This window comes from Miniopterus natalensis, chromosome 3 (assembly GCF_054644295.1).
Source record: "Miniopterus natalensis isolate mMinNat1 chromosome 3, mMinNat1.hap1, whole genome shotgun sequence".
Classification (NCBI taxonomy): domain Eukaryota; kingdom Metazoa; phylum Chordata; class Mammalia; order Chiroptera; family Miniopteridae; genus Miniopterus; species Miniopterus natalensis.
The window spans coordinates 42202808-42230592 of NC_142083.1; the positions used below are offsets into that span (position 1 = coordinate 42202808).

At 40.6% G+C, this 27785-nt stretch overlaps 1 protein-coding gene across 4 annotated transcripts in view; it reads left to right on the top strand.

Annotated features, from left to right (window-relative positions):
• ATG10 (autophagy related 10) overlaps positions 1-27736 on the top strand; it is a 176949-nt gene extending 149213 nt beyond the window's left edge. For all 4 annotated transcript variants that reach the window (XM_016210345.2, XM_016210338.2, XM_016210339.2 and 1 more), the window contains 3 exons: positions 23800-23897; positions 24566-24687; positions 25008-27736. In XM_016210345.2, the coding sequence (XP_016065831.1) occupies positions 23800-23897; positions 24566-24671 (204 nt within the window). In that variant the 3' untranslated portion in view covers positions 24672-24687; positions 25008-27736. The remainder of the gene's footprint in view (positions 1-23799; positions 23898-24565; positions 24688-25007) is intronic.
• The last annotated feature ends 49 nt before the right edge of the window (positions 27737-27785 follow it).

A 27785-nucleotide genomic window follows, 5' to 3' on the forward strand; every position in this document is an offset into this window, starting at 1 on the left:
ATATTAGGAGGGGAAATACATAAGGCTTGTTGAAGGCACTGGGAGTGGGGTGCAAGTTGAGGAAAAACAATCCAACCCTGTCCCAACACACATAACTTGGTCCTCTCGTCTTCTCCATCTCTCTGTGGCCCCCTCTATGCACCATACTGTTTGATGACTCTAGGCCTTTGCTCCTGTGGTTCTCTTTGGAACACGTTTCCCATCTGGCCTAGTGGTCCTTCCTGAGCTAACATAGCTAGTCCTTGTGATGTCGCTGCATTTCTCTATTTAGGAAACCAGCTGAAAACTGTTCAAGGATATATCTCTCCTGCTTAAGTGCAACCTCCTCCATGATAGGGGCTATGTTTGGTTTTGTTTTATGTAACACATATAAGCAGTTTGTAACCTGTACATAATAAGGGCTAATAATGTTCTTTGACATGAACTGATTTGATAGTTTTTGAAAAAACTACATAGGTGCATTATTTTTGCCTTCAGGTTGCACATTAGGTACCAAGTGCAGTAATAATTTAGAAAATACCTAGATATCATATAATCGCAAGTACAGGGCAACCCAGGCAACATGTCTTGGTTTTGTCACTTTTCTCGGTGTCTGTTCATGCTGAGACTTTTCCAGCATCCGGAGAAGCCAGTAGCCAGGGTAGCATCAGGCCACTTGACAGGACTCAGAATCCACGGTGTAGAAATGGTTCAAGGACCTGATGCTGGCAATGTAAGATGTGGCATGCAAATAAATAAAAAATAATGACAGCAGCGAAGGAATGCTAAGGACCCAGTGAACGATTCAGCCTATTATACGCTAGAGGAATATAGAGGAGATACAGAAGGCCAACAGACCCGAGTGCGTAGTTAGCGGGCTCAGCACTTATTCCAGGTCAGAAGCCCTGACTTTGCACTCCAGTCGGAACATTCACCAAAGAAACATTTCGCTTGTCTTTCACTGAGTGTGCTAACAGAGAAGCTTGTGTCAGAGTTGCATTGAAGGTCACGCTTGAAATAGACCAAAATGTGGAATTGACTGGTGTTTCCTATGTTGGGGAAGCAGAAGCTATGGGGGGAAATGTCTGTGGTGGTTTGACTAGTATGCTGTCTCCAGTGTTATTGAAAAAGCAGCAGGATTCTTGGTGATTTTATGCTTGTTTTAGCTGGAACCATCTAGTCAGATAAATTGTTGGTCATCACAAAGTCTATAATACAAACAATGGCATGGAGCATGTTTCATGGATATGTGAAGGAAACCTCAGAGTGATTAATACTAGACACCTACCCCTAGGTCATCCCATTGAATATCATATATTTGGAGTTGTGGTAAATATCTGACATCATTTTTCCTTGGGTATGGCAAGGCAGGGTAGAGTTATTGATACCTCGACTTCCCAATTTAAGAATGGAACTAAATAGAGTTCTCATCACAAGGAAAAAAACCCACATTTTTTTCTTTTTCTAACTAAATGAGATGGAAACTATGTAAGTCAAATAAATCACTGTGCTATACAATTTAAACTTACACAGTGCTGTATACATCCATAAAACTGAAAAGAAAAATGGAATTAAATAAATGAGAAGTAGTATAGCACAGTGGTTAAGAAAATTTGATTTAGTGTCAAACTGCTTGGATTCAAATGCCGGCTTTTTCAAACTAGTTGTGACACCTGGAGCAAGGCACTGAGCCTCTCTGTGCCTCAAGTTTCCTTGTGTGTAAAATGGTGATAAGAGTAGTACATATTTCATGGATTAAATAAAATAATCCATATAAAATATTTAGAATAGGTTCTAGTACAGAGTAATACCACACAATAAGTATTGCTATTACTGTTATTAATGACCTTATCTCAAGTTGATGATAAACATGGTCTTTATTATTTGTTCACCAAATTCAAAATTAATACTACTAGGTGGCTAATGTAGAACATAAGCTCAAATAACAAATAACATTAAACTTTTATAGAGATAAATTCATATTTTTTTCCCATCCAACAGTCATCATTTGGTCGACCATCTGGTAATGACTGTTGCTTTGTGGAGATCTGCCACTGGGGTAAACAGCCACCCACGCGGTGATTGCCCCGGGCTCCGGAAGGTAGAGATGGTCTTCAGGATTGCAGAGGCACGTGGACTGTGCGGCTGCAGAGGCATGAGTGGCCCTACACTTGCCAGGATAACAATCAGGACACATTGTTCTTTCAGGTTCCAAAAAAACAAGTCTCGTGCTTAAGAAGTTTAGTCACACCATCTCTGATCCAGTCCTAAGAATAACATTGTAATTTGTATGCCATATACTTGGTTTTAACAAGGCATTTTATTGGATTCTGTTAAGCACATTGGTAGGTTAGAAAATCCTGCAAAGATAGGCTGCTGCGTAGGGAAGTTCATAAGCAACATTTGTTTACTCTGCGAGGAAATGCTGGTGAGAGTTATAGATGCAGACAAAGATAGCAAGTGCATTTACAGTGACTAATAGCACCAAACAGGCTGCATTCAGTATACCAGTGTCATCTGCTATCTGGTTGTTTGTTTGTTTATTCGTTTGTTTTAAGATGCCCTTTGCTGTCTTCAAAGATTGCAATTCAGGTACTAACAAGAGGGTTAGGTCAGATAAGAACGCATCCACCGTATGTAGATGGCAAAAGCAAATTATTATTTAGAATATAAACAACCTTATTACATATTGTCCTCATGCCAGTGACTGCACACAGGTGGCTCCCAGTCAGAATGATGAATAGCAGTGGTCGGGCTGGTTTGCTAAGTTGTGCATCACTTTGGTCACATTATCAATCCTCAAGCAGAGAAAGGGTCTTTGAAATTTCTGTGGATCACCCCTGAAAGTTAGAGATAAGTTTCATCATCTCAGTGGCATCATCCGTTACAATAAATCAGCAATAAGCAGCAAATAGAGATTTAGTGGTGGTGTGTGCAAAAGGCACCATGACAGACAGCATTCTTCTGGGAACCAATCTATAGCATGGTCTCCTTTTCCAAAGATGGGGTGATAATGCACAGATTACAAAATAGAATTAATCCATAATAATAAGTTACATAATAAGACAAAGCTAAGGAAGTGCTATAGGCACTTTGTGAAAAAGTGCCAGGTCACTGATAGAGATAAGAAAAGAGTTTGTTTATTGTGAGCTAGAGAGAGAGAGACAGGGAGAGACAGAGAGAGAGAAGGAAAGAAAAGTGCTTGAGATTGCCTTTGAATCCTTGGAAGGTGGGGAGAAGGTGGGCCCTTATTCCAGGTAGGGCCCAGCACAGAGATGAGGAAACAAGGTCTACTAGCAATAGGGCAGACCCGATTAACAAGAGTGTAAAATGCATGAAGCCAGGTTTTGAAAACTAGGGATGTGCAGTGGAAGGTTAGGGTGCGACAAGCCAGGGGAAAGTATGGATAAAACAGACACAGGATACCAATCAAATATGAGTAAAGGAGAACATTTGTTACTTTGTCTGCTGCTTTGTATTTAGGGCTTGGAATAGTATCTGGCATGTGGTCAGTGAAGCCTCCACTCTTGCTTGTGACTGAGGGTACTCTGATAGAAAACAATGCTAGAGAAATTGTTTGCTGCAAGCTTGCAGACAAACTGAGTAGAAGGCCATGCAGTTCAAATTTGACTCTCTATACATTTAGAGTTTTTTTACCTAAGGGTCACAAATCGCCAGGTTTCAGCATATATGTGAACTCATTGAATCATAGGCAGAAACTTGTGTGCATTATGCACTATTTGAAGGGCCATAGCTATTATTGGATATTGAAAGGGTGCCATGCCCCTAAAAGATTAAGCTTCGCTTAATAAGCAGTGGGCCATAAGGAATGCTTTTGAGCAAGAGAGTGATATAAAGTTGGTAACTGGGATGACCAATGAGGTATCTGTGCAGGGTGAGGGAAAGAGAGGAGATTCTGGAGCAAAGGAAACCAGGCAGCGGGCTGTGCAGGCTGGAAGGAAAGAGATGGTGCGATAGCCCATATATGGGACCAGTTGTCTTCAGGGAGACAGAGGAAAAGGGCAGTGTTTAAAGGAAAGCTATACTTTGAGGGGTACTGACAAAATGTTTGTGAGGAAGATGGGGAAGTGGGAGGCAGTGAAGTTAGAATCAGTTTCCAAAGAAATCAATCAACATTGGTTTACTCAAGCCTCTCGGGTCTTCACTTTGTTGTAAGGCTCTCATGTAAGGACTCTATTCCTGTCACATTGAGAACTCAGACCTTCCCTGCAAGGCCTGATTGGAAGGATTGGGGTGCCCCCCATGCATTAAAAATAAGGACATCTGAATTATAAGCTACAAACTAACACGAATGCCAAAATTCAAATAGTTTCTTTCACAATTATCTGGATTCAAATCTCTGATTAAATTCATGGAAGCTGAAATATCTTCAAATATTTCAGGTGCCTCCGTTTTCGCAGGTGTTTAGATGACCAGTTGGGTAATTAAGCCCTTTCACTGTCATAATGTCACATACTACCAAGTCAAGAGATTTCAAATTTTGTGGATATTTTAGAAATAGAGTCCCTCATTGTCTCAGTGCAAATTAGTTTGGGTTGATCATATTTAATGAGAGAATATTAGAATCCTAAAAAATAACATTTCATGTGACTGTTCAGTAAAATATATATATATTTACCTTATCTGTAGGTACTACAAACATTTGGGGACCATCACATTACGGGAATGTTTCCATTAGCCCTTGATCACCTGAGTCAGTAGGGAAAATGAACCATCCGGGCTCTAAGCTAACCCCACCCACCGGATGCAGTTTATCACATCTGGAAGGCAGAGGTGAAGAGGTAACTGGAAAGGATACTCTGGCTTTCCAAGCAGATTTCAAGTCATTCCAGCCCCCACAAGTGGTCTCAGAAACAGAATGGCCTTGGCCCCATTGCCTGATGGTGAATGTGCTGTGCCAAAGCCCCCAGTCAGGCTCTGCTTCTGCAGCCAATGCCGAACCCCTTTCCAGACGGCCTGGTGCCTGCCTTGCCGGTGTTCACACGGCAGGTAAATTAAGAAGCATCTAGAGCCCTAGCAGGTGTTTGGATGGCTCTCTGGCGGTCTCTGGTGGTGAATATTATATATGCTTCTAGAGGGGACAGCCTAATACTAGACTCCATTTGAGCAAATGCAAAAACAAACATTTGAACGTTTATGCTAAAATTCTCTGGTGTGATACTAACTTCTACCTATACCTCAGAAGGGCCACTGTATCATTCTTATATATGATATAGAGGAACATCTTAGAGTGAGTTACTCTTATAGTATTTAAGCATATCCCTCCTTTCTCCTTTCTCTCTCTCTTCACACACACACACACACCCCCCCCAAAGATTCACACTGATCAAATGGTTCTTCTAACAGGCAGTTCCTAAGATGTGTCTGTGTGCATGCGTATGGGTGTATATAATTGTGTCATTAACTTTGATTTCCAGATCTAAACATTAAACCTCTTAATTATCACAGTTACAAATGTCCATTTTAGCACTTTGCTGTCTTGTATCAGTAACTGAATTGGACATACTGAGTTGTTATATCAAAGAGAGCTGGGATGTATGCCTCAACACATACATTTCCACACTGCATGCTACTAGGTGCACTAGGGTTCTCTTCACGTCTTTTCTTTTTAATTTTTGGTGGAGCGTGTATAATCAGTGACATAAACATCATCCATTACTCAGTTCAGCCTTCCCTGAAGTATTAGTATTCTAAACAATCCTATTACCAAAGCATTATTTTGACACTTTATTAAAAGTCCTACAGCTCTAGCATTGCTATCCACAAACACAGTTTTATGCAATTAGGATTATAATGGAAGCTTTATTACAATGATATATAACTTGTATCATCCTAATAAAAGTTCCTGTACATAGGGATGCTTTAATAATGTTGTTTCTGTAACAGTGATTCCTTAGTAATGGAACTTCTCTCGTGGCAACTTCATTATTAGGAAATGATTTCAGTAATAGAAATGCAAATAAAGGTTTTGAGAGGAGCATTTTATGCATGGCTCTATTACTGACCTGCAAGCTTCTCATGCACTACGTCTAATCATTATAAACCTACCATGAAGATTACAGTTATGCTTCTTACTATCCTGTTACAGTTTAGCACTGTGTCCTTCTAAATTATTGAAATTAACTGCCTTTTAAAAATAAAATTCAAGGGTTAAAATAATTTAAATTTTAATTAAATTTTATTTCTAAAGCATTAAAAATGTTTCACAAAGCTTTTCTAATTTTTATTGTATCAGAGATTGAGTGGACCGACAGCATTCAAACCGGAATATATGTATGTACTATTGGGTGAATAAGAGGACTGCCCAAAGGAAATGTGGGTATGCAGAGTTTTAAAGGAATTAGTTCCCAGATCTTACTTCCATATGTACCCTCTCAGAAAATCTATCTGCCTGAAAAGGGATTTGTGGTTGAGATGTTTCTTTCCTGTCTCCCATTTTTGCCTTTCTCCCACTGTACAAAACAAATTCCCATTCCGTCTCACATCCATTTCTTCCCTTACCATTGTATATTGCTCATCCAGGGCATCAAACAAAGGAGCAATTGGCAGCCCCTTTATTTACCCCACCCCCACCCCAATCCATATTTCGAAGAGTCAGGAAGTATAGGATAGTGGTTGAGGGCCTGGACTCTGGAGCCAGAGCGTCAAGTGTGTGCATCTGCAACCTTGAGGAGTCAGCTCAGCTTTCTCAACCTCAGTTTCTGCAACTGTAAGATGGGGATAATCATAATTGTAGGGTATTGTGAAGATTAAGTGGATTCATACATATATATGAAAAAAGTATGACCTATGGTAATACTAAATGATGCTATTGACTCATGATTTCCAATTTTATAATATATTTATTGTTTTGATCAACCGAGTACTCCTAATAATTATAATGACAACTCAAACATCTTAGTTAACACTTAAAGCAAAATGTTCACAGGAAATTTGGAAAGTAAATTCCTCTCTCTGTATATTTTTTATTTACAAGAATATGATCAATAAAAAGCTTTTAAGCATAAAATATACATTAGGATGAAGTTCTTTGAGAGAAGTGGAAACATAATAGTATTATTTTAAATTGTAGGTATATGTAAAATAATATGTATATTTAAAATTGTCAATATTTACTATACACTGGAAAATTGCACCCTTTGCAGCTATTTAAGAAAAAATGTTAGAGGTCAACTTATGTACCTAGGGGTACATAGATATACATATTTTTTAAATGTAGGTATGTGCAAGCAAAAATATTCAAAGATATTGGAATAAAATGTTGGTTTAAAGGAGTAAAGATGTAAGTGAAATTATAAAATTACCTTTGTAATTTGTTTTCTGAGTACTAAGTATTAAGAATCATATCTTCTTTATCAAGTTATAAAACTATGCAAAATTCTAGAACTGTTAGGCTCTGTTATCAGAAAGTCAGTTTGACTCTATGTGGACTAACTTGGCTCTTGGTTTCACAGAGGAGGCTGGTGTGTAGACAATATATCCCCACATTGATTAGCAAAGCCTGGGAGAGAGTCCTTGCCTTTCAGTGGGGAGCTGGATTTGTCCTTTGATCTGTTTGTGGAAGGGGCCCTCTTGGAGTGGATCCTGCCCTGAGCTGGAAACGCGGAGGCCCTACTGCTGGGTGGGTGTCCTGAGGTTTGCTTCATGCTGGAAAGGCAGCTGTTACCTCGACTGGAGGAGCACTGGCTAGGACAGGAGAGAATGAATGGGCCTCTTAGGAGGAACATGCTAGAAACGGACTATTTTCTACATAAAAAAGTAAGAAGCATTGAAGAAAATGTACATGCCCTTGGGTGTGTTTTTCTCCTGATTATATTTGTATCAGTTTGACATGCACAGTTTTAGTTTTCATTCTTAATTCATGCCATGCCTCAAGATGAAAGTTTGGATGCCATTTCCATACTGGGCAGGTTTCATGTCAGCATATCCATAGTTGTAACCATAATGAATATACAATTTTATGTGCTGGTTTTTACACTTAACATTATTTTCCAGACCTTTGCCAAGGAAATTAGAGCTTTTCAGAGGAGTGATATGATAATACTGTAGCCATATTTATACCAGCTGGCACAGAATCTGAGGAGAGCATGAGCTTTAGTTAATGTGATTTGTTATGGCCCATTTTCATGGCCCTTTGGGACCTAAGTACCAGCTTGTTGGAGACTTGGGTGGGATAACACCGGCCAGCTCTGAGAGACTGGAACCTTGGCACATCATTTCCTAAAAGTTGTTGACCCTGCCCCAGCCAATCTGGAAAAGCAGCATCCAGGGACATAATGTGCTTACAGGCATTCGAGAGAGTCACCCAGCCCCACCCGGAGCCCTAACCCTGCTCCATATGTTCTCCTGCCTCAAGTCAGGAACTCAAAAGGGTTGCATCCTGTGGCCAAGTCAGAAGTGGCATAAAGCCTGAGCTGGTTGTTTAGAGCCTTCATGGAGTCTGTGTGATGTTTTTGTGAAATATTTCATGGAAGGGTCTAAATCTAACATGAAGGCAGTGCTGCTGGAAACAGTGAGGGGCTAGTCAAGCAACTTTTATTGGTGGTGATATAAATTAGTTTCGTTGTTTTAGAGGAAAACACGGTAGTATAGATCAATAGCCATATAAATAACCCTAAATAGCCCTACTGTTTTTACTCATTCCCGAAATTTTATTCTAAGGAAATAATCCATAATCCATGTCGTATATGTATATTCACACAAACAATTTACAATATGATCTAAATGTTTAACGGTGGGATAATGGTAAAAACCTATTATATTAACCAGATGGAATATTATGTAGCTAAAAAGAAAGTTATAAGGCTTATGCAAAATATAAGACATTATATGCGAAATAATGCTAAGACATAGGAGGAAAAATTAAATTATATAGTCACTGTGTACATAACTATGAAAGATTAAAAAGTAGGTAGATTTCAAAAAAATTGGGAAGAAATCAGCCTTTAAGGGGAAGGGAAAGCAAGAGCTCAAGGATGACCTAGTCTGAAGCAATCAGGAAATTGATTGTATTTGCCGGCCTGAAGGGCCATGGGGAGCAAGTGATGCTGAGCCCAGAGCCCACCCTTTAAATCAGGGTTCACCCCCCGGGTTCACATGGAGACACTGTACTTCCTGCTACCAGTTTTCTTTTTTGGTTTTAGACTCTTCTGGGGGTCCTAGACCTTCCTGTCTAGAAAATACTGGACTGGATCCAAACTGTAAAAATCATTTCTTTAAATTCCAACAGAAGTTTCTACGGGGAAATGAAAAAAAAAAAATTTGATTTGTTGAGGAAATGGGATTCGAGTGTACAGTTTTTAACCTGAAATATTAGGTTGCTTACATTTTTAATAAAATATCTTTAAAATAAGAAACTGCTATTTTTGCCCATGTATATCAGTTTGTTCCTCTCTCTAATACTTGTTTGTAAAATACCAGGATACAATTAATGTCAAAAAAACTATGATACATTTTTACATAGAAGAGTACAATTTCTTAATACTACAGTCTGTTAGTCGCATTTTTTTGTTACCTCGTTTCAAATTATTAGTAGTCTAAAGAGTGGGAGAAATATCTCATAGTAGCTAAATGTTTATCAGTCAGATCTTTACCTAACATTTTTATCATTAGACTAATAATAACCAATTTTATAATAGGTTTATCACATCCTTAGGAAGATCATCCAAAGACAAAAACTAAAGAAGTCACTGGGAAATTTGCTTCCGGGAATAAAAGGAATCTTTTTATTATCAAAGTTTGGTAGGAAGCAAGAAGGAAATACATTATTGTTAGCTGTAAACTGGGGTGCTTTTATTAGAAATTTACATTCATTATATATCTAAAGAGGAGCATTATGGTATTTTTAAAAATCATCTTGAAGATTCATCTGTATGTTTTTCAGTTGATTTAAAATTCTAGTTGGCACCGTTCTAAAAAGTAATTATACTAAGAGACTGCTATTTTATTTTGTGTTGCTCATAAAATATCTTCCTGTGTGATAGTTGTCAGGCATTAATATCTGGCTATCAATAAATTAGGCTGTTCTGTGTGTTTGTTCTTGAAAATCCTTGCATTTTCCTGATTGCTGACTCACCACTCTGTCATACCCCCAACACACCTCGCTCTAAAGTGGTGTCACTGTTTTCGTGAGTATCCCAGAAATAGACTACTGAGACAGAATTGTCACCATTACGTAATGCAGTGGTAGGAAAAAAATAATTAATGCTTGGAAAGCACAAGCTCCCGATTGTTTTCCTTTAGGGCCAAAATAGAATAAATGTAATGCCTGCGAGTTGTTTCATGCTGGACGCTGTGTTTGGTCTTAGCGGCTTGGCACCCAGAGGGTTCCTTATTCCTGACTCCGAGGGTCATGACCTTGGCCTAGCTCCCCCTCTGAGCTCCCCTGTGGGAGGGGCTGGGTGAAGTTCTCTCCGGCCCTCCTAACACTCGGGTTTGACGGGAGAGAAAGAAGCCCAGAGTGTCCTCTACGGACAGCGCCACCCATCGGGTATTTTCTAAAAACGTGTTCCCACCGGAGTGGAACATTTTAATAAAAACACTGACATGGAACATAACAACGCTTTTAAGCAGAGACTTGGAGTCCTTTTTCTTCGTTTAAATCTGTTTTATTTTTCTTTCTGTGACGCTATATAAAATCTCATCAATATACAAAACCATTCTGAGTCTCAGATTTCCTCATTTTCTCTGGATGAGAGCTTTGATTAGCTTTTTACAAGTTCTTCATTAGTAATTGGCTTGCTGTTTGGTTTTGTTTTTGGCTGTTGTCTCTAATAAGTTTATGTTCTATCAAAGAATTCTTTGAGGATGGTCTGAAATGTGCTACTCTGTGCTCTGTTACAGAATTATTACAATTCAATGTTCTTTATAAAATGCAACCAACAAGTGCTATTAGGGATTAAAGGTTTGTTCCTTCTTTTCGATGCTGGTGGCTGGGGCGGTTGCTCAGTCTCACCATGACGCCTGACCTAGTTGTGCAGCCGGTCCCGTTTCATTAATAGACATTTACATAAGCCCCATCCCCCCCAGCAGCTTTGTAATGGTCTTGTTGGTTATCTCCTTTCCCTGGGAAGGATCCGCAGTGATATTTCCATTTTGCATATCAAAATACAGAAAGATTATATTATATATAACAGATTGATAACCAGATAAGTTTGGGAACTCAAAGTTCTGGCATATCAATGGTGTTGCTTAAAGCAACAACCCATATAGACTCTATGAATATACTCAGTCCCTGCTCTCTACTCCTCCAGGGGTTAGAGTTGGGGTTGTCAGCCGCCCAGGGAGGGAGCCCTTTGTAGATTTATGGGGGTATGGGGGAATTTTGTTTCTGGATGCCCTCTGGATCCATGAAAGGAAAGTTTTGTCAGCAGAGGAGATGGTGTCTGAGAGCTATGGCTGTGATGTCTGTAATTTTTAATAAAAATTCTAGGAAGCCTGGTGGCTTCTCTGTGGCGTATGAATTTAAAGGACTGTCCTGTGCTGTTGTTTTTTTAAAATTTGAATCCACCTTCCCCCAAACTATTAGAATTTTATTTTTCATTAACTGGCCACAAAGTGTCAACAGGTGCAGCTAGAGCAAAGCATAGCGTCATTTGGCCCCCTGCCCACCCAGAAGAGGAGAACTTGCTGACCTTTCTGGGTACTTGGGCGAGACTTTTACGTCTTTCCCACATTTTTTTTTTTTTTTCTTAAATATTTTCTCACAGTCTTTGTATCCTCACTCACTTATTAGGAATAGAAATCTGTGCTGGGGTATTTCTTCTTCCCACCTCTTTTCCCTGTCTTTTTTTCGAAGTAAAGAGGGCCTGGCCAGCATGGCTCAGCAGTTGGGCATCAACCTACGGTCCAGGAGATCGCGGTTTGATTCTGGGCCGGGGCACATTCCCGGGTTGTGGGCTCGATCCCCAGCAGGGCGCATGCAGGAGGCAGCCAATCAATGACTCTTATCATTGATGTTTCTCTCTCTCCCTCTCCCGTCCTCTCTCTGAAATAAAGACTTTTTTTTTTTTGAAAAAAGAAAACAAAACTAGAGAGGACTGCTTATACTTCAAACCTTGCTTCTATGTCTTGGATAGGTGTTGATTACATCCAGGGAATACTTGGATCTTACAGGGATTGCCCTAATCATTTAACACCACCACCAACTACACAAACAAAAATAAACATTGTTTTCTTCTCCAATTTTACCAGACTTCTCAGTCTTACCTTAAAGATGGAATTCTGTGTGTCTCTCACCTATTAAACTTGGAGCAGCATCTTTCTGTCTTAAATTCTGCTGCCACACACTTCTCTTCCCCTGCCCAAGTCCTGCCCATGAGAGCAGTTTTTGCTTCTGTCTTGAGTATGCTTATATCGCCAATGCTTAGAACAGTGCCTGACACCTAGAGCTTGCCCCATAAATATCTGTTGAATAAATGGATGGATGGATGGATGGATGGATGGATGGATGGATGGATGGATGGATGGATGCATGAGTAAAAAGCACACGAAGTAATAAAAGAGTGAGCTATGTAGAAAGGCATGAGCATATTATGTATTTAGTAGCATTGGACTTGCTTCTTAGTGGGACACTGTGGTGTGGCAGAGAGTCGGCTAACTCAGAATTAAAATATGCATCTTGTTGCATCAATTTTTTAATGATAATATAGGATATTCTTTTTATGTGAAAACCAATAGATTTTAGAATTGTTATATAGTTGACATAAATTTTGATGTGGAGAGTTACTCCTAACCATGCTTTCAAGCCCTCTCCTTTGCTCTTAGATACAATTTAGAAGAAATATTTGCAAAAACAGATATTGAAGTTTTTATCTTATCTGAGGGCTCCTGTAAATGTACAGGAGGCACTGTCCCTTGTTCTGTGGTAGAGAAAGAATGTTTCTGTCCCTTTCATGTCCCCACAGTAGCACAGGGGGGTACTGGTGATTTCTGCACAAATATCCCCCTTTACGGAACAGGCCGCATGTGCCAATTACAGTTTACTTTGGCACAGTGGGATGTCTTTGTCTATGCAGTAATTCCACAAATATTTATTGAGTGCCTACTAAATGAAAGGCACTGTCCTGGATGCTGAGACTAAAATAGTAATCAAAATACTTCCTCTGCCCTCAAGGAATTACAGTATGGAAGACTCCTGTAAACAGTCAGTGAACCTACACAGGACAGTGTGGGATTAAGCAGTAGGTTTAAGCTTGGGGTGCAGTGGGAACACAGGGGGAGGACACCTGATGCAGGGTTGGGGTACAAGAAAACTGAGATCTAGTGTCCACCTCACAACATACATAGTTATTACAATATTATTGACTGTATTCCCTATGCTGTACTTTACGTCCCATGACTATTTTGTAACTGCCAGTTTGATACTAGACTTATCAGGGGGTCATTTTATAAGTTATGTAAAGGTCTAACCACTATTCTGCACACCTGAAATTAATATTGAATGTCAACTGTAATTGAAAAATAAAAATAAAAAAGGAAACTGAGATCTGTAGGAGAGAAATGGGTATTTGTTGGTGAAGGAGGTGGGAGGAGTTTCCAGGCATCGAGAGTTACATGTACAAAGACCTGCAGATAAGAGAAAGCAGTGTGTTTAGAGAACAGCAAATAGCTTAACCGTAAACTGTACATAAGTATAGGTAAATATCTAGTATTCTAATTCTGAATAGGATATTTTAAACATCAAAGTGATAAAATAAGTTAAAAAAGAGAAAAAGTATAGATTTCATTATCTAATATTATATTCCACATCTAAATCACCATGACCAAATTTAAAGACAGATGAAAATCTGGAAATGAAGAACCTTTTGAATATTTCAGCAACTTTCATGAGAGCAGGGGTTACCTGTTTATGTTCCACTATATTACTAACATTTGACCCAGTGCATGGCTCACAGTGATGGTTGAATGAATGAAAAGAGCCAGTATCTTCAGAGGTACTGAAGAGCTCAGATAAATGAAGAAGAAAACATGAACAGACATTTCACTTTGGAGTCATCCTTGGCTCCCCTTCCCTCCCCTACACACCATATCAGATCCCTTAGCAGATCTGGTTGGTTCTGCTTCATAAGAAATCCCAAACCTGACCATCTCCCCCTACACACTGCCACCGTCCCAGCTTGTCTGGGCTACCGCAGTGCCTCCTCGCTGCTCCTCCTGCTTCCCCATTTTACAATAGCAAGAGTCATGTTTTCAAATGTAGATCGGAAGACGTCACTTCGTAGTTCAGACTCTTCCTAAGTCTCTCCGTCACACTTTCCCCCTTCATTCCATCAGACCTCACTGGTCCTTTCGCTGTTCTGTAAACACTCCAAGCACGATCCCTCATTAGGGTCATAGGGTCTCAGCACTTGTCATTCCCAGACTGGAAATACTCATTTCCCAGAGAGTTATTACGTGGCTTGCTCTTCAGCTCGGCCAGCTAGCTCTCTGCTCAGATGTTACCTCTGCAAAGAAACCTTCCCTCACCAACTTACCTAAAATAGAGCTTCCCATCATCCTGCATATATTTAAAATTTGTTCTCTCTTCCCCACTTGACCCTCTCAGCCTTACTCTTGTGTAGAACACACTTTAAAAGAAGGCACAACTTCTAGACTAAACACAAGTCTACTCTCCTGTGAGTATGGAGTGGAATTCCTCTCTCCCCTCCCCTTCCTGGGCACCAGACAGAAGCACATGTAAACTTCCGTGGAGCAATGCGCTTTAAATCCTAGGTCTCAAAGAGTTACTGTATTTATAGTCCTACTAGTAGGACACAGTAAAAAAGTACAGAATTCATAGCAAGTTGTTAAGCGGGAAGGCCAGTAGAAATACCAAACTGAAGTATCAGATCCTTAAATTCATATATTGAAATGTTTTGGTGCAAAACTATAAAATAAGTGTTGAATACATTTTTTAAATGGAAGAAAATACTGAAAGAATGATATAGGAAGAAGAGACTATAAAAAAGATCAGTCAAATTTAAGAAATAATCCAATAGAAGTTTTAGAAAGGGAAATATGTGATTAGAAAGCCTACACTAAAAAGCAGAGAAGTTAAAGAAAGCATTGTTATATTAGAAGTTGAATGTGAAGAATTTATACATATTGTAGCAAAAATTGAGACAAAGATCTCAGTAAAACAGGTTAAAAGATATAAGGGGGAGAACAGCACACACACCAACAGGAGTGCCAGGAGAAGGGACGGAAGGACACTGATATTTAGACCCAGGAAGCTCAGTGAATCCCAAGTAGGATAAAAGAAGTTCACACCCAGACACATTATAGTGAAACACTGAAGAGAAAGAGATCTTAAAAGAAATGGCAATTAGACTGATAGACACCGAAAAATGGAAGACGGGAGAAAATTGGGTAATACAATCAAAGTGCTGAGAGAACATAATTGTAGCCTACACCACTTGTTTTTCAAAAACGAGGGCACAATAGAGCATTCACACTATGAGACCATTTACTGCCTGTAGGTCTTCACCGAAGAGATTTTCTGAAGGACATCTTTCAACAATAAAGAAAATTATCCGAGAGTAAATGTCTAATATATAGGGGAAAATGGTAAGCAGAAAGCATAGTGAAGTGTGAGCAGATCTCAGCAAACGTGGAGTTACAAAACACTGATAGTGTCTAATTTATGGGCTTAAAAAACAAAAGCTACAACTGAAATGCTGAACAGCAATAGTACCAAAGTCAGGAAGGGGTGATCAGCGTTAAATACCCTAAGGTACTTGTTTAGAAAAAAGGCAAAGACATGGAATAACTGTGGATTTTATTGAGTAAAACATTTACTTAAAAATTTGGGGATAATTACTCAAAGTTTAGAAATATAACATGTAGTTTTCAAACTAATTAAACGAGAAAAAGTGATCCGAAAAACATTTTTTGAGCCTACAACTCAGTCAATCCAAACAAAAGCAATTGAGGAGGGAAAAAGGAAACCAGAAGAAGAAACATTAAGAGTAGACTGAGTAAAACGTCTAAAATAAGATGGAAGAGAGGAGGCCAAGTCACAAAGCCTGCACACGAACTAAACACTCCATTTAAGAGACAGATTGGGAAGGTGGGTTTCTTCTTAAAAATCCATCTATGTTCTGCTCACACGGAATACCAGACTAAGGGCAAATAATGTTTTTAAACACATAAGGTAAATAGAAAGCTGGTGTAGCTACATTAATATCAGATAAAAGCCCTTTATTGGCAGAAAGTCTGACCAGAGAGGGGCAATGACTTCGCGTTACAGCTTCGCTCTCCGGGAAGATGATAGTCCTGTGCACTTAGATAGCACAGCTCCCGGGTGTAAAGCGAAAATGCACGAACTGCAAGCAGAAAGGGACAAGCCAGCTGTGGGAGGGAGTGTCTGAACTCCTGGACGCTGGTGAATGGGGCAGATAGGACACAGACCGTGCGGCCCACACGGTTACCTCACGGGACCCGGGCACGGCCGCACTGTCGCCAGCAGCTGGAGAGTGCGCATTTGTACGCGTGTTCTCATGAGCACCCGTGGGATACTTAGAAGTTAAGAACGAAATAAATCCAAACAAAATATACGGAGGGGACTAATAAAAATAAGTACAAAGACCAGCAAGACACAAGGCGAAGGCACTTAGGGAAGACAGCAAAGGGCACGTGGCGGGCAGTGGCACCCACGGGCACCTGGTGAGCGCCCTGGAGGGGACAAGAGGCAGCAGGTCTCTGCAGACTCCGCAGGAAGTCGGGGGGACGTGCCAAGTCGCCACCCTGCCTTTATTCTTCGGTGTGTGTTTTTTTCTGTATCTGCTGAACTCTTTGTATGAATTGCTCTTATAATTTATGAAAATACATTACTTTTAAATAAAAATAAATAGATTGTTGAAGAGGTGGACTAGAGAGGCTCAGAGGCAGGGAATATCCTTGACACCAACTCTGCTGGGGGTGGTGGTGAGGGGTGCAGGGTCAGAGTGGACTCTGGAGGGGCTTGGCCCTCCCGACATGGATAACTTTAAGCATAATTCCTTTGAACCTATTCTCCAAAGTGGCAGTAACAAAGCCTGCGTCAAAGAATTTTTCAGATAGGTGACCCCGTACACAGCACTTAGTGCAGTGACTCACTGTAGATGCTCAATGCCATGCTCCTTTCCCTGCTGGGGGGCAGGATGGGGGGAGACCCCTCCCCTTTCTCAGGACCGTGCCCAGAGCGCAAGGCAAACTCCATCAGTCTGGAATATGAAGCTGGGTGAAAGCTTAGTACATGAAATTATATTTGTGCCCTCCTGGAGAGCCGAGAATATTAAGAAACGAACCAAGTAACTCATATTTAATAGATGTAAGAAAGAAGGTGCAGTATTATCATTTCCTGTGATAGTCGTATCTAATAGTTCTGAAACCAATTCCCAATATTCATGTCAGACTTATTTTACGAGACATTTAACCATTGCTAAATTAAATTTCGTAAGAGAATGTGCCTATACGACTTCTCTGGAGTCATGGAGATAGAAATCTGACCCATCATTTCTATTTCCGTGGAAAACCATTTAGCAGAACTTTGTTCCAGTAGAAGTGTTTATTGAGTTGTAAGCCTCACGCAGCTCATTGGCTGCGTGTATTTCCACACTGACATTTTTCTCGGCGCAGATTTGCATCAGTTCATTAGTACTGGCAGCAGATGGTAGCACTTTCACACAAATTTACCTTCTGAATTGATCTAAGAAATGTCACTAAAAAGATCCTGACAGTTTTGATGTTCTTCCATTTCTGAAAATGGTATGTTAAACAAATAAGGTGTAGGGTTTTAGATTTTTTTGAACTCAGCACATAATTCCTAAACCAGCTAAAGACAGCTTTCATCTCTGATTCTGGCTGTCTGAGGGAGAAAGTAGAAAATACAGATAATCTTGCCTGATAGCATAAGCCTTAACAAATCTCCATGGCAGAAGAATGGCTTTTGGAGAATATTATCCAGATTGATTGTCTACACTGATCACATGCTTCAAATTATGTTAAAATTCTCTATCTTACTTTGAATACAAATTGTTTGGCTTGTGGGATCAGCTGATTGAAAGTGACTGAAAAAATAGTATTGGCTCAGGTTGCAAAGCTAATTCTGTCACTGCTGCAGCATTAAGATATCCATATGATTAAGCACATTTTAAAATTACACATCCTTTGCTTTTAGTTAGGGTTAAATCATTATCAAATTACAAGACAAGAAGACTTAATATTTGATAAATGGGTGAATGAGGGAATATATGAATTCTAATCACAGCAAGAAAACTTTATATTTTTCTACATTGTGTAACCATTATGTTCTTAATAACTCAAAGCCGAGATTCAGCATTCTTATACATTAGGAAACAGGATTTATATTGAGTATTTTTAAAATAATTTTCATTCTGTATTTGAAGACTGACTAGTTAATGATTTGGCTAATTTGCCACAACTAAGGAAAGCTGATACACTTGAGAAAGCATTGAGCGTTGACTGTATGCAGTTTAACCATGTCATTAATTATGGATGCTTTGACACATTGCTAAAAGACAGGTCACGATTAACAACATACTTAAAGGATTTATTTAACGACAAGGAGCAGCTTTGGGGTTCCAATTCTCTTAAAAACGTCACCCCTGTTAACATTCTAACAATAGGAACACAAGTTAATACTGACTTAAATTAGCTAAAGTATAGCAACTTTGTTCAATATATTTCCATTACTCCTTCCTTTGTGCTATTTTTGTCCTGTACAGGCTGTTCCCAAAAAAATGTATACACACTTTAACAGCTGATAGCTCAATTTTGAAAGTGAAATGTATTTTAATAAACACTGCCTTTATAATTATTCAAAGTGTGTGAATACATTTTTTGGGATACCCTATATATATCATATATGTTATAAACCCAACACTACAGTATTGTAATTTTTGTTTATATAATCTCATGTCTATTGAAATAACTGAGAAGAAAAAATACTTAACTTTTCTGTATTTACCAATTATTATGCTTTTCATTTTTTCTTGTGGATTTGAGTTACCCTCTGGTATTACTGCCTGAGGGACTTCCTTTAGTATATCTTACAAGGGAGCTCCACCAGCAAGGAATTCTCAGTCTGTTTCCCTGGGCATATTACCTTCGTGTTTTGAGAGAGAGTTTTTCTGGATAAAGAATCGTGGTGGACAGCTCTGGGTTTCGTGGTGTTTTTTACACTAGTACTTTGAATTAGTCCTGCTGTGCCCTCTGAACTGACGAGAAGCCGGCGTTACTGCGTTGTTGTTTCTTTTTGTGGGATGAGTCCTCTCCTTGGTGCTTTTAAGATTTTTCTCCTGTCTTTGGCTTCCAACCTTTGGACTATAATGTAGCTCTGCTTTTACTTAGGGTTTGTTGTGCTGCTTTTATCTGTAGATTAAATTTTTTTTTAATCAAAGTTTAGAAGTTTTCAGCTAGCATTTTTCAAATATTTTGCCTGCCCCTCTCTCTCCTCTTCTCTGACTCCTATCACGTGTGTGCTGATATGCTTGGTATTGTCCAGCAGATCTCTGAGACTCTGTTAATTTTTTTTCTTTCCTTCAGATTGAATAATTTATATTAATATATCTTCAAATCCACTAATTCTTTTTACTGCCATCTCATATCTATCTACTATTGAACCCATCCAATGAATTTTTAATTTCTGTGTTGTACTTTTCAACTCTGGAATTTCCATTTGGTTCTTTTTGTAGTTTCTATTCGTTGATTGAGATTATATTTTTGCAGAGTCATTGTCATCATTTTTATCTTTTAAGTCTTTAAACAGTTTTCTTTAGTTTTTCATACATATTTATAATAGCTGTTTTGAATTCTTTGCAAATCCAGTATCTGGGCCCACTCAGGATTAATTTTTGAAAAAATGTATTGGTTTTGGGAGTACAGGTTAGTGGTTAGACAATCATGTACTTTACATAGTGTTCCCCTCAATATTTGTAGCACCCCAATTGGCACTCCACATAGTTTTCACAATATTATTAACTGTATTTCCTACACTTTACTTACACCCTTGTGACTATTTTGTACCTACCAATTGTATTAGTCACTTGTTTTCCTTAGTATGCTTCACACCTTTCTGTTCCATTGCATGTCTACAATTTCTTTGAAAGCTAGACATTTTTGATAATATATTGTAGCAGTTCTGGATTCCAATATTTTCCCCTTTTAGTTTGTCTTTTAGTTGTTGTTGCTGTTGTTTTTGTTTGTTTTAGTAACTTACCTAGGTTATATCTGTAGAAGTTGCCTCTCTGTAAGTGTGGCCATTGATGTCTTTGCTATTTTGTTTTCCATTCGTATTTTCATGTTTTATCCTGGCTTCCTTGGGGTCACCCAGCTCTGTCTACATAGCTTGCTGGGTAGCCAGTGATTGGACGGAGACTGTGCTCAGGTACCTGAAGCCAATAATCCTTCCAACCTTTGCCGATGGATGTGTACAGAAGTTGGGAGCAAGCTCAGAATTCAGTTAATGTCCAAGTTCACATCAGCTTTTACTTTCCACCAGGCCTTCTCGTATCTCCCCTGCACATGCGTGTAGTTCCTGTCAGCCAGGGACGCCTGGAGAGCTTGCCTAGCTCTTCTATAACTGTCTCCTCTCCAGAATCTCCCCATTACATTTCCGGCTGGTCTGCTGCTTGCCTCAACTGGGATTGCAACATCTGGCTAGCAGAGCTGTGGCTTTTTCTCTTCACTTAGTACTGTTTTTGCTATTTATACTGCCAGCGCTCCTGGGCCGTAGTTTCTGCTGGCTGTGGGGAATCAGGCCAGCCCCTCCGGCAGCACAGCCACTGGTTCCCCAGCCACCTCCACTCTGGGAAAACCGACCTGTCGATGGAGCCAGTGAAGGCAGAAGGGGATACAGAGGTATTTCTAGGCCAGAGGGCTGCAGACTCTCTGTGTCTAACTTGAAGTGCTAGCAGCTTTTTATGAATTAATCACTTTTCACATTTTTTATTTGCCTTTGGTTGATTTTCGCAGCCTGGAACATTTTTTTTTGGCAGTTTTTTTTTTCAGTTTTATACTTGTCTTTCAGAGGAAGCTTTGCTGACCTCTACATTCTGCTGCAGTTGGAAGTCTACTCCTATTGCTATCTACTTATAAAACTATTCTTAAAAGATTATACAAATAAACCTTTTTATAATTCCTATTTTAAGTGGATAAACATATCATAGCTTGGCTTTTTAAAACCAAAAGCATCCTTCTGAAACAGTATAATTTAAAATCCAATTTAAACTTTTGCTTTTTAAAGGCAGTTATTCATGTTAACATATTCTGTCTAATTACACAGATATAAGTTCTCAGGAAAGTAAAGGGTAAAAAAAAAAAAATCTGTTCTTTTTTCCCAGGTGACCAAATATACATTAAAGAAATGTCTAAGCTGTTCTACAAGCTCTTCTAAGGCATGAAAGTCTCTATTATTTAAAAGGGTGTTTCACATGAGCAGTACTGTCACTGTATCTTGTTAGAACATAATCTTAAATGCAAGTGAGACTGTTTTTATGTTGTTTGAGGAAAAACGAGTATTAAAATGTTCTAGATTGTTGAAGTGTTTTTGAAGTGCCTGAGCTTTTAATTTAAATTCATTTAAATTATTTTTCATTAATTCCTTCTTGAATATCACTATATTGATAGTTCTAGTTGCTATAAATGTAACCTAGACTTTTTTGTTTTTACTAAGACTTCTCTTGCCTTTGGTTATAACCAGTTGTCAAATGTTCCTGAACATTTAGACATTAGTCAGTAATATTTTTACCATCCTGCATAACTCTACAGGAGCTTCCTGTTTTGAGCTATTGAAATTGGACTCTATTATAGGGTTTCATAGACCTTATTCTGGATGTCTGGGTGCTGTTATCCTTGTCTGTTTAGATACCAATGAGTGAAATAATGGCCAACTAAGTGCTTATTGTAGGTCAGGACACTTTTCTGGCATTTTCTCACTGAAGGGAAATGACCTTTGAAGTAGATGCTATTAGTCCCAGTTATCAGACGAGGGACTAGAGACATGAAATGGTTAAGGGGTTTGCCCAAAAGTTCACAGCTACTAAGTAGTGGAGCAGAACTTGACTCCAAACAGTAATAACTGCAGAGCCCATGTCTGCTCTTATCCACTTGCTATACGGACTGAGCAAAAGACGACTTGTAGTCATGAAGTTCAAGTCTTTACTCAGCAGCATCAGCTGGGCAGGGCTGCAGTGTGACACTGGCGACACCTGCTTAGGAATGGTGTCCTGCACGGTACGTGTGCATGGTCTCTCGGATGAATGTCATACTCTGGTCTGGTTCTTCTTTTGAGGCCTTGTAAAGGTCAGGCCATGGGCCTGGAAGGAAGAGGCAAGGTCTTCACTCTGTGACAAAGCCATTCCTCATGACAGTCACCAAGTCCTCAAGAAAATGGAAGCGTGACATGTGAAGGTTCTTGGAGGACACTCTTGGGTGGTGGTTGTGAGGGCTTCCATCTGCCAGCCACAGTCTCCTCCTGGAGTCCCACGTGGGCCTGGGATCCCCAATACTGTAACACCTGGATCTTCAAGAGCCCTGTTGCTTTGTGTGTTTATTACCCTTTCAGTATTCCCAGGCATTTAGTAGCCTTGTGAACAGTCCCTCTACCTCAGCCATGGGCTTGGACTCGAGTATTTAAAGCTGGAGGAGCTTCCCCATGAGCAGGAAGTGGCCATGATAATCTTCAGGGGTCGCCAAGGGGACAGTGAGTCTTGAAGAGGAGTGGAGGCTGTGTGGTTGAGCTGCCTCCCTGTTAGAGCCGCTTCCATCCAAGTACTGAATGGAGCCTCTTTCATAAGGTCCTTAATCTCATTCCTGAGTGCTCTACCCTCCTGACCTAATCACTTCCCAGAGGACCCAACTCCTAATGCCATTGCACTGGGCACCAGGATTTCAACATACGAATTTTGGGGGCATAAACATTCATAGCATAGCAGTAATTGAATTTGCAGTCTCTGGCATAATGTTTAATCCACAGTGTAAATGCTTAAAAATGTATTATCAATAACTGTTCTCCTGTTGGTAGAATTTGTGCATAGATCATTCACTACACTGTAACCTTCTAGGGCTCCTCGTTGCTTGCCAAATGATGCCCACATCCCTAGCCTGACAGCAGTCTCACCTATATCTTACATATAGTCATTCTCTTATAAAGGCAGTGGAGTTCCACTGTATGGACTTTTAATTTATAGAAATAGCCCCATAAGCTTGTGAGAGACAAAAGGAAACAGATGAACTCAGAGAGACAGACAGAAGTAGATCAACTTAAATAGTGCCAGCCATTCTCCTCCCCACACCCATTCTACCCACTGAACAGGTGCCCACTGGCACTGAATGCAGTTAAGCCTGAAACAATTAACATGTTTATAAAATTTATGTTAAAAAAAGTGTGAATGATTTAGGTCCTCTTACCACTAACAAAGAGATGAATGGAATAGACTGTTGAGAAGGTCAGGCTAACTGGGCTTCACAGATGTCCTTGAAGGAAAGCTGAAGAAGGGCTGCAGACCAGAGGGACCACTAGCTGGCAGAGCGTTGGGGGAAGTGACCCAGGCGACCCACGTTCGTATTGTGTGAGCGAAGCCCTGCGCCCCCCTGTGACTGCCGGTGCTCCCTCGTCAGTGCGCAGCTCCGTCTCACCCCAACTTCTTCTCATGCTTCACGATGAACTGTACTTCAAAACTAAAATCTGCCTGTGTCTTAATTTAATAACTTGGAATTTAAAACAACTCTTTATTCTAAAGGAGGAAACCAGATTACGTATTTTAACTTTTTCGGAGTAACCCACACCGGCCATCGTGGGCCCTCTTATTCTTCCAGGAGCACCCCATACTTGGGCAACCCTTTTTTGTGCTGCATCCCTGCAAGACGAATGAATTCATGACTCCCGTGTTAAAGAATTCTCGAAAAATCAATAGGTAAGAAACACCATCAAGATACATTGGCTTTAACTCTTATTTTAAAAGTGTAAATCTTTTCATGTGACTCTGGAAGCTAAGCTAAAAAAGAAATATTCTTTGTAATAATAATAATGGCCAACATTTATTGATTTTTACTGCGTGCTAGGCGCTGTTCTATTCTAGATATATTAATGCATTGGATTTTTATAACGCCCCTCTGAGCCCAGTTCTATTATTTTACGCAGTTTACAGAGGAGGAAGCTGAAGCACGGAAGGGTTAAATGATTTGGCCAAGGTCACAAAGCTAGTTAAGTGGCAGAACTGGGATTTGAAAATTGAAAAACCAGGCGTCTTGCCTTAGAGCCATGCTCTTCATCACTGCACCCCACTACCTGAGCAGACACTATAAATTTTCAGTATAAAATGGGAATCATCAAGGGGAGTGTGGAGTCCCAGTGCCTTCGGCCACCTTGGTGAGGGATCCTCACAGGTTGTTGTTGTTTTTTCTGAGCTCAAGCCCTTGTCAAGCAGTGGGGTTGGCATTTGGAGTTGCTGGAATTTCAAGTGGTGGGTGCACATCTTTGGAGAAAGCCTTGTGTCTTTGATTGCGGGTAACTGATTTTCTATCACTTGCCCAAACGGCAATGGAAACATCAGACTTGCCTGTACTTTCCCTTGTTTCCCAGGAATGTCAACTACATCACGTCTTGGCTGAGCATCGTAGGGCCCGTTGTTGGGCTGAATCTACCTCTGAGTTATGCCAGAGCCACCTCGCCCTCTGGGGATGAATGAAATGTCAATTGACAAGGTAAAAGGAAAGCCTGGACCTAGTGTCTCGCTGTTACAGAGATCCCAGTGCCCCTTTTGCACGTAGACACGTTGTCTCTGCTGGCCCTGCCATGCTTGAAGTTTGCTTTCGTGTTTAATAGGCTGACCACTGACTTGTTACTTAAAAATTTCCAAGCAGCCAGCACCCAAACATTGAGGAAGCATTTGCTGTCCTATCAGCGACACTCCCATAGCAAAGGACTGGGCGGTTTTATTTTGGAATTGACATTCTTGAAATGAGTCCTTACTGCTCAGTTAACCTTTTATTCTCTTGGTTTCTGTTTTGTTCTTGTTCTGCAGATTTTTCTGTTGAGCTGAAGAGCTTAGAAATCGCAGCATGAGGAACGCTGGAGGTTTATATGCTGACCCTGGTTTTAGTGGGACCACTGCCCTGAGTTTTCCGCTCACCAAGATTTTGACATGGATTTTTTTTCCTCCTTGGAAGCAAATGTCTGCAGCAACTGATATACGATATATTTAAAAGAAGCACCTCAAAGACACAAATCAATATAAATAGCAAAAAATGAGCCTAACTCGAGCATAGAAATGCTGACATCATTACGGCTTTTTCGAGTCATTCTTCCATGTCTCTGAGACTGTTTCCTTCAGTTTTCCTGTGAGAATAACAAGCTGCCTCAGTAGGGTTGCTGTGGGGACCACATGAGGCCATCGATAGATGGGAAATGTTGTAAAGTGTTATACAAATATGCCTTAATGCTCTCCTTTCTGGCGTTTGGTTGTTAGTCACCCAGTCTGTCAATAAATTTACGAGCCAGTAAGGTATTCGGATGAACATCATCTGGAAGGATTTTTGGTTGGGGGTTGCTTGTTGTAAGAGAAAGATGTAATTGGCTCTTTAGAGCACCTAGTTTAGTGTCTGCTGGTGAGGGATGCACTTTAGGATCCCCCGAGCTTGTTTTACAAGTACGAATACTGGCCTCCACCTTCTGAAACAGCCTCTCTGGGCGATTCTGCTGCACAGGGGCTCTGGTCTGGATGTGGGGCGTTTATCTGTGCTGTTTGGGCTTCCCAATAGGCCTTTTCTGACTCTGTGTTTAGCTCCGGCTATTAGGACTGACTTCCTAGCTCATGTCTGGGTGTTGCCCGGAGACTTCTGGATGGTGGGGGACAGTGAGGAAGGCCAGGAGGCATCTGCTCACAAGGAGGCCCCTGGGGTGAGCAGTCGGAGCCCAGGCTGAATAGAAGAGCACTGTGACAGTCCTTCCAGTCTGTGGGTTAAGGGCTGAACTCTCAGAGGGAGTGGAGATAGAGAAAGGGTTAATTCGAACTGCTAGAAAAGCTAAAAGTAAATTTTAAAATGCTGAGCTGCACATATTCATGCTGGGGTGAGAGCATGCTTGCTGGGCATTTTGGTATTTACCACTTAACATCTTTTCAACTTCTGCAAGGAACACCCCCCGCCCCCCAACCCCAGTGTAAACACAGATTTCTCAGAAGGCTATTTCTCAAGACAGGTCATTCCTGGGGTAAAAAATATGTATAAAATAATGTGTCATCTGGATTCTGTACTTGTCTGGAAATATTAGTTATCTTTTGCTAACAGATTCTGAGATGATAGTAGTCTATCAGTTTGGGGTTAGTGTGTAAGTTTTTTCTGTAATTGATGGAGATGTGAAAATTCATGACTGGCAGAAAAACGTTCTGAAGCTCTCCTGTGGGTGGCAGAGACCTCCCTCCCTGGATCCTTCTCAGGCGGCCCTGTTGTTTTTTTTCAGATTGTTTTACACTTAAAAAAACTTTTACTTTTTGTCCTCAGTTTACTCATTTGAGGATGTTTAGCTATGTGACTGTGAGGCCCACTCCAGTTCTTAGGTCTGTGAAACAGCGAAAAAGCTAGAGATCCACACTGTGAGTCTGGTTAGCTGCTAGCTGTATGTCTTAGGCCAATTTTCTTAATCTCCTTTAGTCTTTTACCATTTCTATCAAAAAAGCCTACAGCATCTATCCCACTCACCCAGCAAGGGCAGAGATCAAAATGGTAAGCCAATCTAGGTGCGCTCTATAACCAACATGATGCCCCGTGGAGTGAGGGGGACAGCAGGCCACTGGCCCCTGCCCCTGTGGGGACATGAGCACACCCCCTCCTTCCCGCCTCATTTCATGCCTGACTCCTCCCCAGTGCAAATGGCTCCTGATCAGACAGGTCCCCTCTGCCTCAGTTATCTGACCCTTGCTCCTGCTGGTTCCCACCTGGAAGTGCTTCTTTCCCTATCCCTCTACCCAATTCCCAACCTAGTCTCTACAGTTCACTCTTTCACAAAACGTCACCGACCCCCACAGCCCCCACTGGGTGAGCTCTCCCTCCTTCACTCACTGTACCTAATTGTATTAGCATTTGTCTCCCTTTCACACTGATTTCCTTCCTTTCTTAATTACTGGTGGTAACTGAAGGTGATGACCTGCTTTTGGAAATGTTCTAGAGTGGCAGGTACAGAAGAGCTGCTGTTCGCCCCTCGTAAGTGGTCCAGAGGAGACTGGGTCTGGGGACTCGAGCGGGTGGGCCAGTTAGTTGAGCCACCAGTGGGAGGGCCAGAGTCTGCGTGATCGTCAAGTACGAGCCCACAAGCTGGAGGTTAAAATACAGGCTAACCACCCCTCCAATGAAAACATATTAAAACTGGGTTTTCACATCCATTTCTCCCAAGATCGGTATAGTTTTTATTTTTACTTTCAATATATTAGGAAATGGAGATCTTCAAGGTTAAAACCAGCTCTTTGTGTAATTCAGGGAGCTGATAGTCCCATGAGTTGGGTTTTTTTAGAATTAAAATTTGAGAATAAAATACTCAGGTATTCGCTTCAGCAGATACTTACTGAGTCCCTCTGAAGTACTGAGCCCTAGGCCAGGTGCCAGGGACAGCAAACAGGCAGTACCCTGGCTCATAAGAATGCTCCGTCCGGTGGAGAGACGGACTGAGGAAGATTCGGGGCAGTAACGTGGGCTGCGGCAGAGCTGCGGCAAGCAGGCGTGAGGGAACGTTCGAGAAGAGGGCTACGAGTGGAGCCACATCAGAAATGGAGGGGAGCCCTTGGAAGTGCGTGTGGGGACGTGGGGGA